We start from the raw sequence: 12,806 nt of genomic DNA, 5'->3' as shown, positions 1-12,806 counted from the left end.
TCCCAAGGGAGGATCATTGTTGCCAGATTTACAAGCTTTTTCTAACTCGGATTGGGCTAGGTTTTATTGACACGCAACTGTCCACAAATGGTTTTTGTTTCATGCTCGTTAGCAATTCATGCATATATCTTGGTTGAGCAAGATGCAACCTCCTATGGCTAGCTCTAGTTATGAAGTTGAGTATAGAGGAGCTTTCACAGCTACGATTGAGTGTGTATGGTTCAAATATGGTTAATTTGGGCGTTAGACATGAGTATGGCACTCTCATCTACATTGACAGTCAGAGCGTATTGGCAGTTGCGAGGTGGTGAGGCTTTCATGCTCGCACAAAGCACATTGAGGTACATTATCACTATGTCAGATCAACTTGGCTTATGAGCCAACACATGACAACCTTGTAGATATGTTCACGAAGGCATTACCTCGTGAGAAGTTCAAAGCTTTTTGCAAAGCTTTGGGCTTGCTTCCCTTTGTAGATTAATCATATCCATAGGGCGTGGCACTTTCCTATAGTCTATGTGTCAACTCTCATTCACCACATCACTCCCAAGGGGGATTTATTACCATGTATATGGTAGTGATATGTGTGAGCACACTTATGACCGTCGGTGCACTTTTTCCCTCACTAGGAGATTTTTCCCTCGTACTTTATACATAATTTGTTGTGTGCCTTGAGCTTCTGCTCCATCTCCAAGCTATGTGTGCATTCCTATAACCCTAACTCAAACAGTGAAGCTAAGACTTGCATATACATTCATAGCCCTAGGACATCACTTGTCTTTGTACTTGCACACTAAGTAATACCACTACATGTGTTATGTGCACTTGAACTTCTCCTCCTTCAAGCTTTGTGTGCACCTTCTTACAACTTTAAATTAAACAAAAAAGGCATAGGCTTCAAAGTTTGATCCCTACCTTTGAGGTTGTTACAGAACCAATATTCTTTTGGCATAGCATTTCCACATTTGCCGATGTGTAATCAAGCAAGTCTAAACGAATCGAATAAAATACAAGCCACACGCAACTACTATTCATAACAAAGCAAATAAAATACAAGCCACACGCAACTAATATTCATGCTTTTCCTTTTCTACAAATTTGTTTGTATGTTTCTAGATAATTCAACATCTAGCTACCCTCAAGAACCACCGCCCCTCCTTATGCTTGCCTACATAATCATAAGCACCCTACAAAAGCTTGTTTGAGGGCATAAATTCAAACTAGACCAAAAGATTATGGTGGTTGTTTCTATCATGTGATTGTGGAGCATCAATGTTATATATTTTCCCAATCCATCTCATTATGTTGTAATATGCAAGATATGTAATATATACACAAGATTGCTAAGTGATGATGGAGATATGCACACGAGCCAAGGCTAGCCTCATCACTATATCACACGAGCATGTCAAATGGGATCAATGGTGAAAGAGAAAAATGGGGGTTCAACTATGGGTCGTGAGATCTGACGGTGGAGAGGCATCCCGAATTTACAAGTCTGCCCCAAATATATAAACGCGCCGTCATATACAATCTCACATAGTCAAATTCCCTATATATTTGAATGAATGAAAGCGGGCATAGTGGTTAGTGCACATGGCTCACGATAGGGAGGCTGTGGGTTCAATACATGGGGCTAGACCTCCCCGAATTTACTTTCGTGCCAAATTTACGAGATGTCCCGAAGTTACAAATGTGCATGGGATGGATCGAATCACCTCAACCATAGATCCCGTTTGAAGCTGTCCGTGTGAGGTAGTGTGGAGGCTAGGTTAGCCCGAGATCAACTGAGTTCTAAATTGGATCTTTGTAATTCTCAAACTATTCAGAGAGCTAGTAATGACTGAGTGTGACCTAACAAAAAATTACTAAAAACCCTTGGTACTAGTACTTGTTTATACTATGAAAGAACAAGTACTTAACTTAGTCTACTCTCCAAGCGCTCAAACTAAAGATTTTGAGCTTGCAGCACTCATGTATAGGTGGCAACGGTGATGAAGAACCCTTTTCATGCCCTCTATGCTCTTCCGGCCATGAGCTCACCATGCGTGTCTAGTGTCTTGTTTTCGTGTATGGTGCTAGTCAGTCAGGTTAGAGCTCCACGAATCTTTGTTGTCTTTGCATATGAGAGTAGCTCTCAGCTACCTACCATACATGTAAATACCACTGTCCAAGAAACTTGCGTTACAAAACTTGGAACGGAAAGAGCTTAAGCTGGCGATTATAAGGTGCTAACAAAGTGAAAAAAAAAAAAATCCGTTTGGTAGAGTACTGAATTTATTAACTCTTTGTTCCGAAAAACACCAATACCAGATCGTTTGAAATGGTAAGGAGTTGCAATCATCGCATTATCCTCATGCAATGAACCTAAGACTATCCTGTCAGCTGACCCTGTAAGCCTTACTTGTAACACTTCTGAGCAATTCATGTGTATATTAGTGAAGAAACAATGGAGACGTCGTGTCAGAAGCATGAGAAGCAATTGGTAATGTATGTATACAGAAAAGGTAAAACCCTTATATAAAGCTATTGACGACAGGCAAGGCCCATCTGACCCAGCAAGTAACGCTTTGATTGTAATCTGAAGTAAATGCTTGTCATCTCCAGCATTCCGCTGTCCAAGCTCAGCCCAATGTTAAAATATCCCATCTAAATTCTGCGGCGATACAGTAGAACCTGCAAATGGATGATGAAACAACTCAAGAACCCCTTCAGACATGATTAAAAAGACCTCAATCATGCAGTATTCTTCTCATTAATTAAGTGCATGTCACTGCAGGCTTGCATTGTTTATCCGTATCTTACCAAATTTCCATGGCAATGCCATAAAATCTCATGAATTTGACCTAGGGTAGCTTGTGGATGTAGTATCTCTGGCACTTTAAAGCCCTCACTGCCATCATAGGTGCCTTTCTGTTTCGAATGATTGGGTTTGCTATCTGTAAATAGATCTTGTCCCTCATTGCTTCCCAGTATAAGCTCTAACTGTTCTTCTGGGTCTATGGGCAAGCGATTCACAAGAAACTGAACACAAGCATACAAGTGAAATCAACAAAATGGTAATACAAAATGACCTGCAAGACAATTAACCACTTTTGGCACCATGTACCTCACAAACATGTTGTACAGTCACATTTGCTGGACAACTAATGTAAGGCTTGTCAAGGCTTGGAAGATTATCATCATCATCATCACTGGTAAAAGGTTGCAATATAAGATGAACATCAAACTGCAACAAACAAACGTCAGTGGAATGAGAGAATCACATATGCAATAGGTTTGACAAGCTCTCTGAATCTCAATGCTTACCTCAATATCTCTTTCCATCTGTGTAGCAGCAGAGAGTGCTTCCAGAAGCATAGTTGCACGTGCAATAAGCCTATTGTTACTGCTGTTCAGATTCCCATATCTTGCAGTGCTCCTGGATCCTGCCCTAGCCCAAGTTGCTAAGCCTTCCAGCCTTCCAACAGCGCCACCTGATGTCTCTCCTTTTGTGTCATCATTTGTTTTAGCTGTGTTCAAACGTGAAGACTTGTTTGCTTGCACATCACCCTGCTCATCATCAGTGGCCTCAAGTTGCAAGGTTGTAGTTTCTCGCTTTCGACGTCTTGTTCTCCTTTCTCGTGTGGCAGTTTCAGGTGCCACTGTCTGCTCAATCTCTTCCGTGTAGTCTTCATCATCTGCACGATAACTTTGTGATGTTTTTCCCCTACTTTGGTTTTCCACATTTCGATACTTGGGCTGGGATTTCCGGACTCCAGTAGCAGCTGTTACTTTAGATGTCGTGCATCTTCTGGTTATTGCATCCGACTGTCGCTCTAAAGTCTCCGCGATACTTTGCTGGAGCTGTTGTAGAACCCACAAGTCGTCTTATCAATGTGTGACTTATTAGGGGAAAACGCAAGTGATTCACAGAATCAGGAGGCACTAGACACTTTTAACTATGTTTCAATTCTTTTGTCTAGTGTATCATCATGTTAGGTATAAGAAATTTGTTTCCTACGCACCCACCTTTGCACATTAGGATAAGGCCTTCTAAAATAATTTGTCTTAGTGCATTGCTTGTGTTTGGACAAGACTTTCTAACCTTAACCAATAAGTAAATTTCAATCATGAAAAGCTTCAGGCACTACAGAAAACACATTCAGGAATCCTTTTGATTTTCAAAGAAAAAAGGTAAATAAGACTGCCATGTCTAAGTCACATATAAGCAAAACTTCACTTTTTTGTCCATAGGATGCTGTGCTCTCTTTCAAAGTGCATTGGAAGTCTCAATACTATGAAATTCTTGTTGAATTTCATGATCAATTACAAGTAATAAAGATGAGAGAAGCGTGTGATTAGAAGAGCTTTGACTTTGCATTTAGATTAATTCTCTCTTAATTTATCTTTCCTATGTGTGTCCATCCATCATTGATAAGCTCCTCGATCGAGCATTTGTAGCCTCTTAATTAGAGCATGTATGTTCCCTAATAGCTCGATAATTGAGCAATTCTTAAGCTTCTCTCATTAGTGTGTACATGCACCTTCATTAATTTGACTCTTGTCTCTTTGCATCAATAACTGAAATTATCTAGCATGTGTGTGCGCGTTACTCTTTTGATTGAATTCAATCTCAATCAATTAAGAGTCATTGTGGTTAATAGTTTTCCATAGTTATTTGTGTGTGCACATGGAGTGGCTTTACTCAAAGGACTCTTAATTTGGAAGATGGATTCTTAGTGGGTCACAAGCTCATTAACTTGATAAATCCACACACCCCCATTTTTGGAAGTGGTATAGCGACAGCCTTCAAGTCAAAAGTTCTTTTTTTGGAGTGTATTCCATGCCTCATCGACCGCCTGCCAGCTGGTCAACCTGCTTGCAGCTCCCCGTCATCATCTCGTGCTACCACCTGTCCAGAACCTGGTTTCGGCCCATTATTTGATGCTGCCAAGCAGCCACCTATCAAGGCACGTGCCCCACCAGCACTTTTCGGTTCATCCCGCTAGTCAACTTGGCACACTGTGTGCTGCCAATCCTCTGTGCACTAGCACATCTCTTCTCCCTCACTCGCCATCACACACGACACTTGCCCCCTGGCTTCCCCTGGTTCCAGCTAAGCCTAGTCACGTGCTCAATTTGCTTATTCAAGAAAACTTCATAAGGCACCCCTTCCCACGGCCAAAATAAAGCTCTCAAGTGCCACTTCTATAACCCCTCATTCTACCAAAGTTTGGAAGCTCACTTCTTGAGAAAAATTCACTCTCTCTCTTTTGCACTACAGGGAATTCAACCAAGCACACATCACGATTTGGCTATTGCAAGGCTGATCTGCAGCTGTCACCGATTTGGCCCATAGCCATGGACAGGGCTGAATATCTACAAGTGTTGAATGCATGTATATGCTTGTTAATTTTGTAGGAATCACTTGAGAAGCTGCAGGAGATTCTGCTACTTCTGAAGTTATAGGTGCTTGACTGTGCAGGGCGCTGCATGCAGGGCAAGTGGACACTCGGATGGTCCATGCAAGGTAATTAGAGTACATGCATAGCAGGTGATGGACCATGCCGAGCAACTCGAGTCCATGCATGGCAAGTGGGAGTCCATGCAAGTACCACGTGACCCTAGAAAAGGGCAACTGAAGTATGGCATGTGCATGACAATGCAAAAGCCGCCATTTTCAGCCAAGACACCCACACACACACACGAGAGAAACCGGCCACTTGTCCAAAACAGCCCATTAGAGACTCATACAAAAGAAGAAAGTGCAAACAGCTGGTACTTGGACTCTGTGTAACACACACACACACATCTCTATTTAAAGGGCTAAGTTTAGCCAATTGTAGAGGACTACTGCTGGCACTCTCTCTCTGATAAGATGAAGACAAGAAGAGCCTATGATCATGAGGGTTTAGTAGCAGAACATCTGATCCATGCAAGGGATCTACTTTCAAAAGTCCTTGCTCGTCTGTTTAATCGGGTCATGTGTGAAGGATTCCCTGAATCTTGGAAATTATCTACTATCGTACCTATTTTCAAGTCAGGGGATCCTATGATACCCGGGAACTACCGTACCATTATGGTGGGTCACACATTGACCCGATTGTACGCATCCATTCTAGAACAAAAATTGAGTAGATGGGTAGAGAATGAGGGCATAAGGGCAACAGGACAAGCTGGATTCAAGAGGGGTTATTCCACTTTAGATCATATTCTTACGCTCAGAGCCATTATTGAGGAAGGAAGAGCAAGCGGGAGAAGGATGTATTGTTGCTTTGTGGATTTTCGGAAAGCTTTTGATACAGTACCAAGGGCCAGATTGATGCGCAGAATGCAAGAGTTAAGAGTCCCCAAAGAGATTATCTGGGGGATCATGGCCTTATACGGGTCAGTAACGGGTTATGTACGTACTCCAGAAGGGGATTCCGACATTGTTCATTCCACCGTTGGAGTAAAGCAGGGATGCCCACTGTCCCCTACTTTATTTGGTATGTATATAGATGAGGTATCAAATTACATTGATAGAGAGGGTGACAGAGGTGCTCAACTTGCAGGGTCATGGATCCCTTTGTTGTTGTATGCAGATGATATTGTATTGATAGCAGAATCACCAGATGGAATGCAGAGGCAGTTAGATGCATTACATAAATTCGCAGAAGACAGCGGACTGTCGGTAAATTTGGGTAAAACCAAAGTTATGGTGTTTAACACCACACCGCAGTGGGTTAGGAGATCGGCACCTACATTTGCATATGGCCAGGATACAGTAGAGTACACAGATGCATACACATACCTTGGTGTGGTATTTACAGGACCGAAGTTTACTCTTAAGAAAGCAGCGGACGCTAGATTGTCCACAGCCTCTGCGGCCTTGGGAGGGTTGGAGAGGATGTGTTCACAAGTGCAGTTTCAAGAACCACGAACAAAACTTTGGCTCTTTGATACTGTGGTGGCTTCGGCTATGCTTTATGGGGTCCAGATTTGGGGACCATCTGTGGATCAGGATAATTGGAAGTCAATGGAGAGACCTTTGGTATCTATGATTTCCCGAATGATTAGAGCCAAGGCCTCCGTACCACACGTGATTACCCGGGCGGAACTAGCTACCCCTCCCATAGAAATTGAAGCTCTTACCATATCAGTGTCCTTTATACACGGTTTATGGGATACAAATAATTGCCGATATACTAGATTGGCCCTCGAATCCTCTCGACAATTAGCAATGAAGGGAGATACATCATGCTGGTATGCGCAACTGTCCTCGTGGTTTCAGAGACACGGGTTCAGTATGGAAAGATTACCCCCCTTCCAATACTCTCTTGAGGCTCCATCACTGGCAATCACACGAACGGAGATTAATAAAATCATCCGCCAGGATCTTATACAGTTGGACACTAAGAGGACATGGGTAGACCCTACACAAGAATTGGGCACGAAGATGGCCGACTACAAAGAAAACTTCCTACAAATATCTGAAGATGGTTTTGTGATTCGCCCGAGCTACATGGATACCCACCTGTCTCATGGTTTGAGATGTGCTATTGGTCAGATTCGTACATCCTCACACCAGCTGGAAATTGAATTTGGCAGATTTAGGGGAATCCCACATGAGAGCAGAATTTGCAAGTTATGCGGAATGGAGCCGGAGACAGAATTACACTACATATGTCATTGCACCGTATACTATGAGGTACGCGGGCGTTTCCATTGCCTATTTTAAGAAGGCTTTGGACCTCTAGATAGAGTCATGCAATACCAGGATCAAAGGTGCTTAGGCCTATACCTACTGGAACTACATCGGCACAGGGATAATCTGATGAGAAGACAAAGAGCACTACAGCCTCAGAGGCAGATCACAGATTTCTTCGGATCGAGAGAAGCAAGAGGCCAGCAGCGAGCACAAAGGAGTACCCACATTCAAACCAAAGGCACCCTCATTGACAGGGCGATTGAGCTTAGGAAATCGAGACGACCACGACCGAGATGCAGAAGCACACATCACCGGAGGAGACTACAACAAAGGATTAGAAGCATTCTAGCCAGACACCCAGAATGCTCCTAAGAAGTTTATCTAATACTTTGTATTTAGTTTTTCGCATTTATTTTCGCACTTTCACACTTTTCAGACATTGTAACAGATTCACCACTTTTGTATCAATTTGGTCTCATAGGTCACTCTGGCCTTTTGAAGACGTTAATATAACATTTCATTTCATTTCTCTCCCGGTCTACTTTCGCACAAGCAAGGCACCATTTCCAATGAGGATTGTAGTGTAACCATTTACATGAATAAGCATAGTTACAGGGAATGGCCATTTTTAGTCACCGTTCCATGTTTCAGACGTGAGTGTCCGAAACAGGGAATGGCATTTCATACCGGGTTCCGCGTTCCGCGTTCCAATTTCCCGTTCCGGGTAACAATGAATAAAAGAAATACCGAAAGGGGCGTCACCTCATTACTTCACAAATTTATTCCGTGGAGGTTTCAAAATTGCATTATTGCTTGTGAGACTAAAGATCTAGGGGCCAATACCGTGTAGGGAAGGAACTCCACCTCTCCATTTCTCCCAATCCCATCTCTATCTCCCAGTCTCTCTATCTCCTAATTACTTTGTCTATATCACCATTATCTTAGTGCTGAATTTCTGGTTTTCAAAGCTGAAAATTACTGTTTTGTTGTCCTGTACACCTAGGCAATAGGCCAGCCAATTACAGTGGTATCACAGCACGCTCTTCTACGGGCAATCTAGATCCTGATCAGTAAGCTTATTTTCAACAATGGAGGATTCAAGGGAGATTAACATCAATGAGCAGAAGGACAAGTATGAGAAAGTGGAGGTTGAGGTCCAAGACAGTGGTAAAGACAAACATGAAGAATCTCTTGACAGTAAAGATGAGGGAGAGGCAGAAGCAAACAACCTATTGGCACAGCTTAAACCATGGGCTGTCCAAAAAGATTACAAGAAAGAAAGTTGAAGTGTCAAGTTTGACACTTTTCATGGTTCCAAGGACGAGCAAAAGGCCTCTACCTTCATACAACAGTTTGACATAGATTTTTCTAGGGGAAATCTCACAGAAGCCTCCAAGGTTAGGAAGGCTTCCTTTTTCTTGAAGGGGAATGCTCAACAGTGGTGGTCAACACTCTTGTTGCAAGGCCAAGTTCCCAAAACATGGGGTGAATTCAAGAAAATTTTTGCATCTATGTGGTGGACACCATCCTTTGGAGCAGATACTCTCTCAGCATGGAACCAGATGCTACTTGAAGAGCAAGATACCCTTAAAGATTATGACCAGAAATTCTGAAATTTTTATATTCCGATTAGCTACTTTGGAAGAACAGTTGGAAAAGTATTGTGGTGGGCTGCCTAAGGAAATCAAAGGTTATTGCCTGAAGCAAAACGTTACAAGCACCCTGGCCCATGCTCAGGACACATACAATATGCTTGGGTGAAAGCTTACTCTTTGAAGAAATGGAGGAGTGTCTTCGGCAAGAATAAATCCTCGCACATGAAGAGACCTTTTCATAGATTGCTAAGCTCAAGGGCTAGTCAATCTAGTTGTATCTGAATCGGCAATTCAAAGTTAATCAAAGTATGTGCAAAGCTACATCAAGAACTCTATGGGGTCGGGTTTTCCTGACGAAGAAGTGTTTGTTTGCGAAAGCAATCGATACATACTAGTGAAGGACTCTTGTTTTGTTCCTGAAAAGAAGGATCATGACAAATCCCATAAGTCATCTTCAAATTCTTAAGTGATGACACACTTTGAAGTATTTGCAAGATTATAAAAAGGTAGAAGGGTAGATCCTTTCGAATTAATTAGAAGTGGGCCAAGTGTGACTTGGTAATGCCGAATAATTTGGATGGAGCGGAGGGTGAATTGGCAATTCTCAGGTTTGAAAATATGCCTTGAGACCTTTGGTTTTGGAGCTTCCACCAAAAAAAGCTCGGTTGGGTCGTTTCAATAGTTGATATGGTGCAGTGTCTGTTGCATAGAGGGGAGCACTCCACTCTCTTGTCAACCAAATGACCGATGTGACAACATAGTAGTCACAGTTGTGTTAGTTTTAACAAATCCGAGATACTGAGCTGACAGTACTCTGCTCATGAGACTTCTATGATGGATGTTTGTCTGCAGCATACTATCTCCGGACAACTAGTCCATTGGTACACCCGGATTGCTTTGATGTGAAAGGTCGAACCAAGGTGTGATGGCCACTGATTGACTTCTAGGTGAGTCTAATGTGAAAGGTTGGGCCATGAGGTGAAATCCAATGTGAAATGTTGGATCAAAAAGCGAAGTCCAATGTCAAACGTTGGGCCAGCATGAATGTGAATTGTAGAACTTGTATTATGCATTATGGTGTTTAGGCCATATAGTGTAGTGATGCACTAGCACAATGATTTGCATACATGTTTTTAAGCCATGGTTACCAAATTTCAATGTTGTATACAGGTGTAATCGGAGACGACTCTTATTCTTTTAAGGAGAGGGAATGTCACCGGTTTTAGCCATTGAAGGGCTCATCTGCAACTATCATCGATTTGGCACATAGCCATGAGCAAGGCTGAATATCTGCACTGTTGAATGCATTGATATACTTGTTGATTTTGCAGGAATCACTTGAGAAGCTGCAGGAGATTCTGCTGCTTGTGAAGCTATAGGTGCTTGACCTTTGCAGGGCACCTAGGAGAAGGGAAACTGGCAGAGCATGCAAGGCGACCTATAAACAAGTAAGGAATGATGAGAAAGGGGGAAGGCTACTTCGTCTAGCATCTGGCAAAGCATGCAGTGCAGGTGGACACTCGGATGACCCATGCAAGGTAACTTGAGTCCATGTTTGTAGTAGGTGATGGACCATGCAAAGCAATTGTAGTCCATGCAAATCAATTGGAGTCCATGCATGGCAGGTGGAAATCCATGCAAGGCAACTGGAGTGCATGCATGCATGGGAGTTGTAGTTCAAGCACGGCACGTACCAAGCGACCCTAGTAAAGGGCAATTCAAGCATGGAAGTACCAAGCAACCCTAGAAAAGGACAATCGAAGCATGGCAGGTGCATGACAACACAAATGCTGCCATTTTCAGCCAAGGCACCCACACACACACATGAGGAACCGGCCACCTGTGCAAAACAGCCCATTAGAGGCTAGACAAAAGAAGAAAGTGGGCATGGTTGGCACTTGGACTCTGTGTAAACACACACAAACACATCTCTATTTAAAGGGCTGATTTTAGTCAATTGTAGAGGACTACTGTTGGCACACCCTCTCCCCTGATCTCCTCTCACAAGAGCACGGTGCCATCTCTCATGAGCATTGTATTGTATTGTAACTATTTGAATAAATAAAAGGAATACCAAAAGGGGCACCTATGTACGGGTCAGTACAGCATAGGGGAGAAACTCCCCCTCTCCATTTCTCCCAATCCCATCTCTATCTCCCAATATTTCTATCTCCTGATTACTCTGTCTATATCTCCATTATCTGAGTACTGAATATCGGTTTTTTAAGCTGAAAAATACTGTTTTTCTGTCCCGCACCGCATGGTCAATAAGCCAACCGGTTTACAGCACAACTATTGCAATGTATAATAATTATATGGATGATATCACGATTGTGCTCTTGTACGGAGTCTAGACATTAAGCTTGGAGAGTCTACAATTGCAAAGACCGCTCCAAAGCACAGTAAGTCGTGTCGAGAGAAACCAGAAGGGAGATTCACTTTCAAAGGGAGGAGTATTAGCAACAATAGTTTAACTTGCATAACATTATTTAGCTTTGCATTTCCATTCAATAAAGTGCATGAGAAAGCTAGGGCAATAGCAACTACATCAAGATCGACGAAGCACTAAGGCTGGAGACGAAGATAAAAAAGAAGGGTGGACAACTGGTGATAGCGACAAGGTTGAAGTTTTCTTTATCTCTTGCTGTGGAGTCACATTTGGGATGAGCTTGGATTAGCTTGGTCCCAGATTTCGCGACATTGTTCGAGAGGAGGCATTTTTGCGGATTCTTGGATTAGAGACTTGCGGTGGCTCCCGGATTGGACTAATATCTATTTGTTTGTCTCCTGGATTGGAGATGTTTATATCTCCTAGATTGGAGTGTGTCAGAGTTGTCAGTTGTCAAGGGGAGGGTTGTAGGGGTTTGTGGGCTTTATCCTTTGTCTTATTATGTATCACCCTTGGTCTATTTGATGCGTAGGTGGCAAGAATCATGTGGTAGCATGTGGAAAAGGTACCTTGGGTGTATAGGTACCCATGTGGGGCATTTCTAAGTGGAGTAGACTCACTTAGACTTACTAAAAGGGCGCATAAAAGGGCCTAAACGAGTACTCATCCACGAGTTCTCTAGTGATTTGGGCTGATTTGGAGTCTCTTATAATGTCATGTATGATGCCAGATGAAATGCCTTGGCTAGCTCTATATAATGAGCCTCTTTGTACTCAATGTCTATCAATCTAGTTATCAATTTGTGTCTGCACCCCCTCTCTACTGCACCATTGCATATGCTGGTGCAAGTTGAACCTCTTATAATTTTTGCCAAGACTATGGTAGTCTGCAAATACACTTACTGTCTGAGAGACTCCACACTCTCCCCACCAAAAGTGAACTGACGTGCAAATTTCCTCACCCAAGCAACTGAGGATGTATGTGCAAAAGGCTTGTAATGCAATTAAATTGTCCTTTAGTCCTTTGGGTGAGTCTGATTTAAGTACAATGTCACCCACATACAGCGCAATATTGGTATCAACACCCAAGCTAAACTAGCTCCTGCCCCTCCTCTCACGCTATATTCTGAGGCCTTGTCTATATGAGCCCC

The 12,806-nt window shown here is 42.7% G+C and overlaps 1 protein-coding gene across 1 annotated transcript in view; it reads right to left on the bottom strand.

Annotated features, from left to right (window-relative positions):
• Positions 1–2,218: 2,218 nt before the first annotated feature.
• Positions 2,219–12,806, bottom strand: part of LOC147445128 (uncharacterized) — a 56,503-nt gene continuing 45,915 nt past the window's right edge. Inside the window, exons 7-10 of the mRNA XM_086527600.1 lie at positions 3,310–3,846; positions 3,110–3,229; positions 2,806–3,024; positions 2,219–2,676 (exon numbers count right to left, since the gene is read on the bottom strand). Of these exons, the coding sequence (XP_086383726.1) occupies positions 2,650–2,676; positions 2,806–3,024; positions 3,110–3,229; positions 3,310–3,846 (903 nt within the window). The 3' untranslated portion in view covers positions 2,219–2,649. The remainder of the gene's footprint in view (positions 2,677–2,805; positions 3,025–3,109; positions 3,230–3,309; positions 3,847–12,806) is intronic.

Source organism: Adiantum capillus-veneris, chromosome 13 (assembly GCF_014529385.1).
Source record: "Adiantum capillus-veneris isolate H3 chromosome 13, ASM1452938v2, whole genome shotgun sequence".
NCBI lineage: Eukaryota > Viridiplantae > Streptophyta > Polypodiopsida > Polypodiales > Pteridaceae > Adiantum > Adiantum capillus-veneris.
The sequence above is the reverse complement of the archived record's forward strand: the minus strand, read 5'-3'. Positions and strand labels throughout refer to the sequence as shown.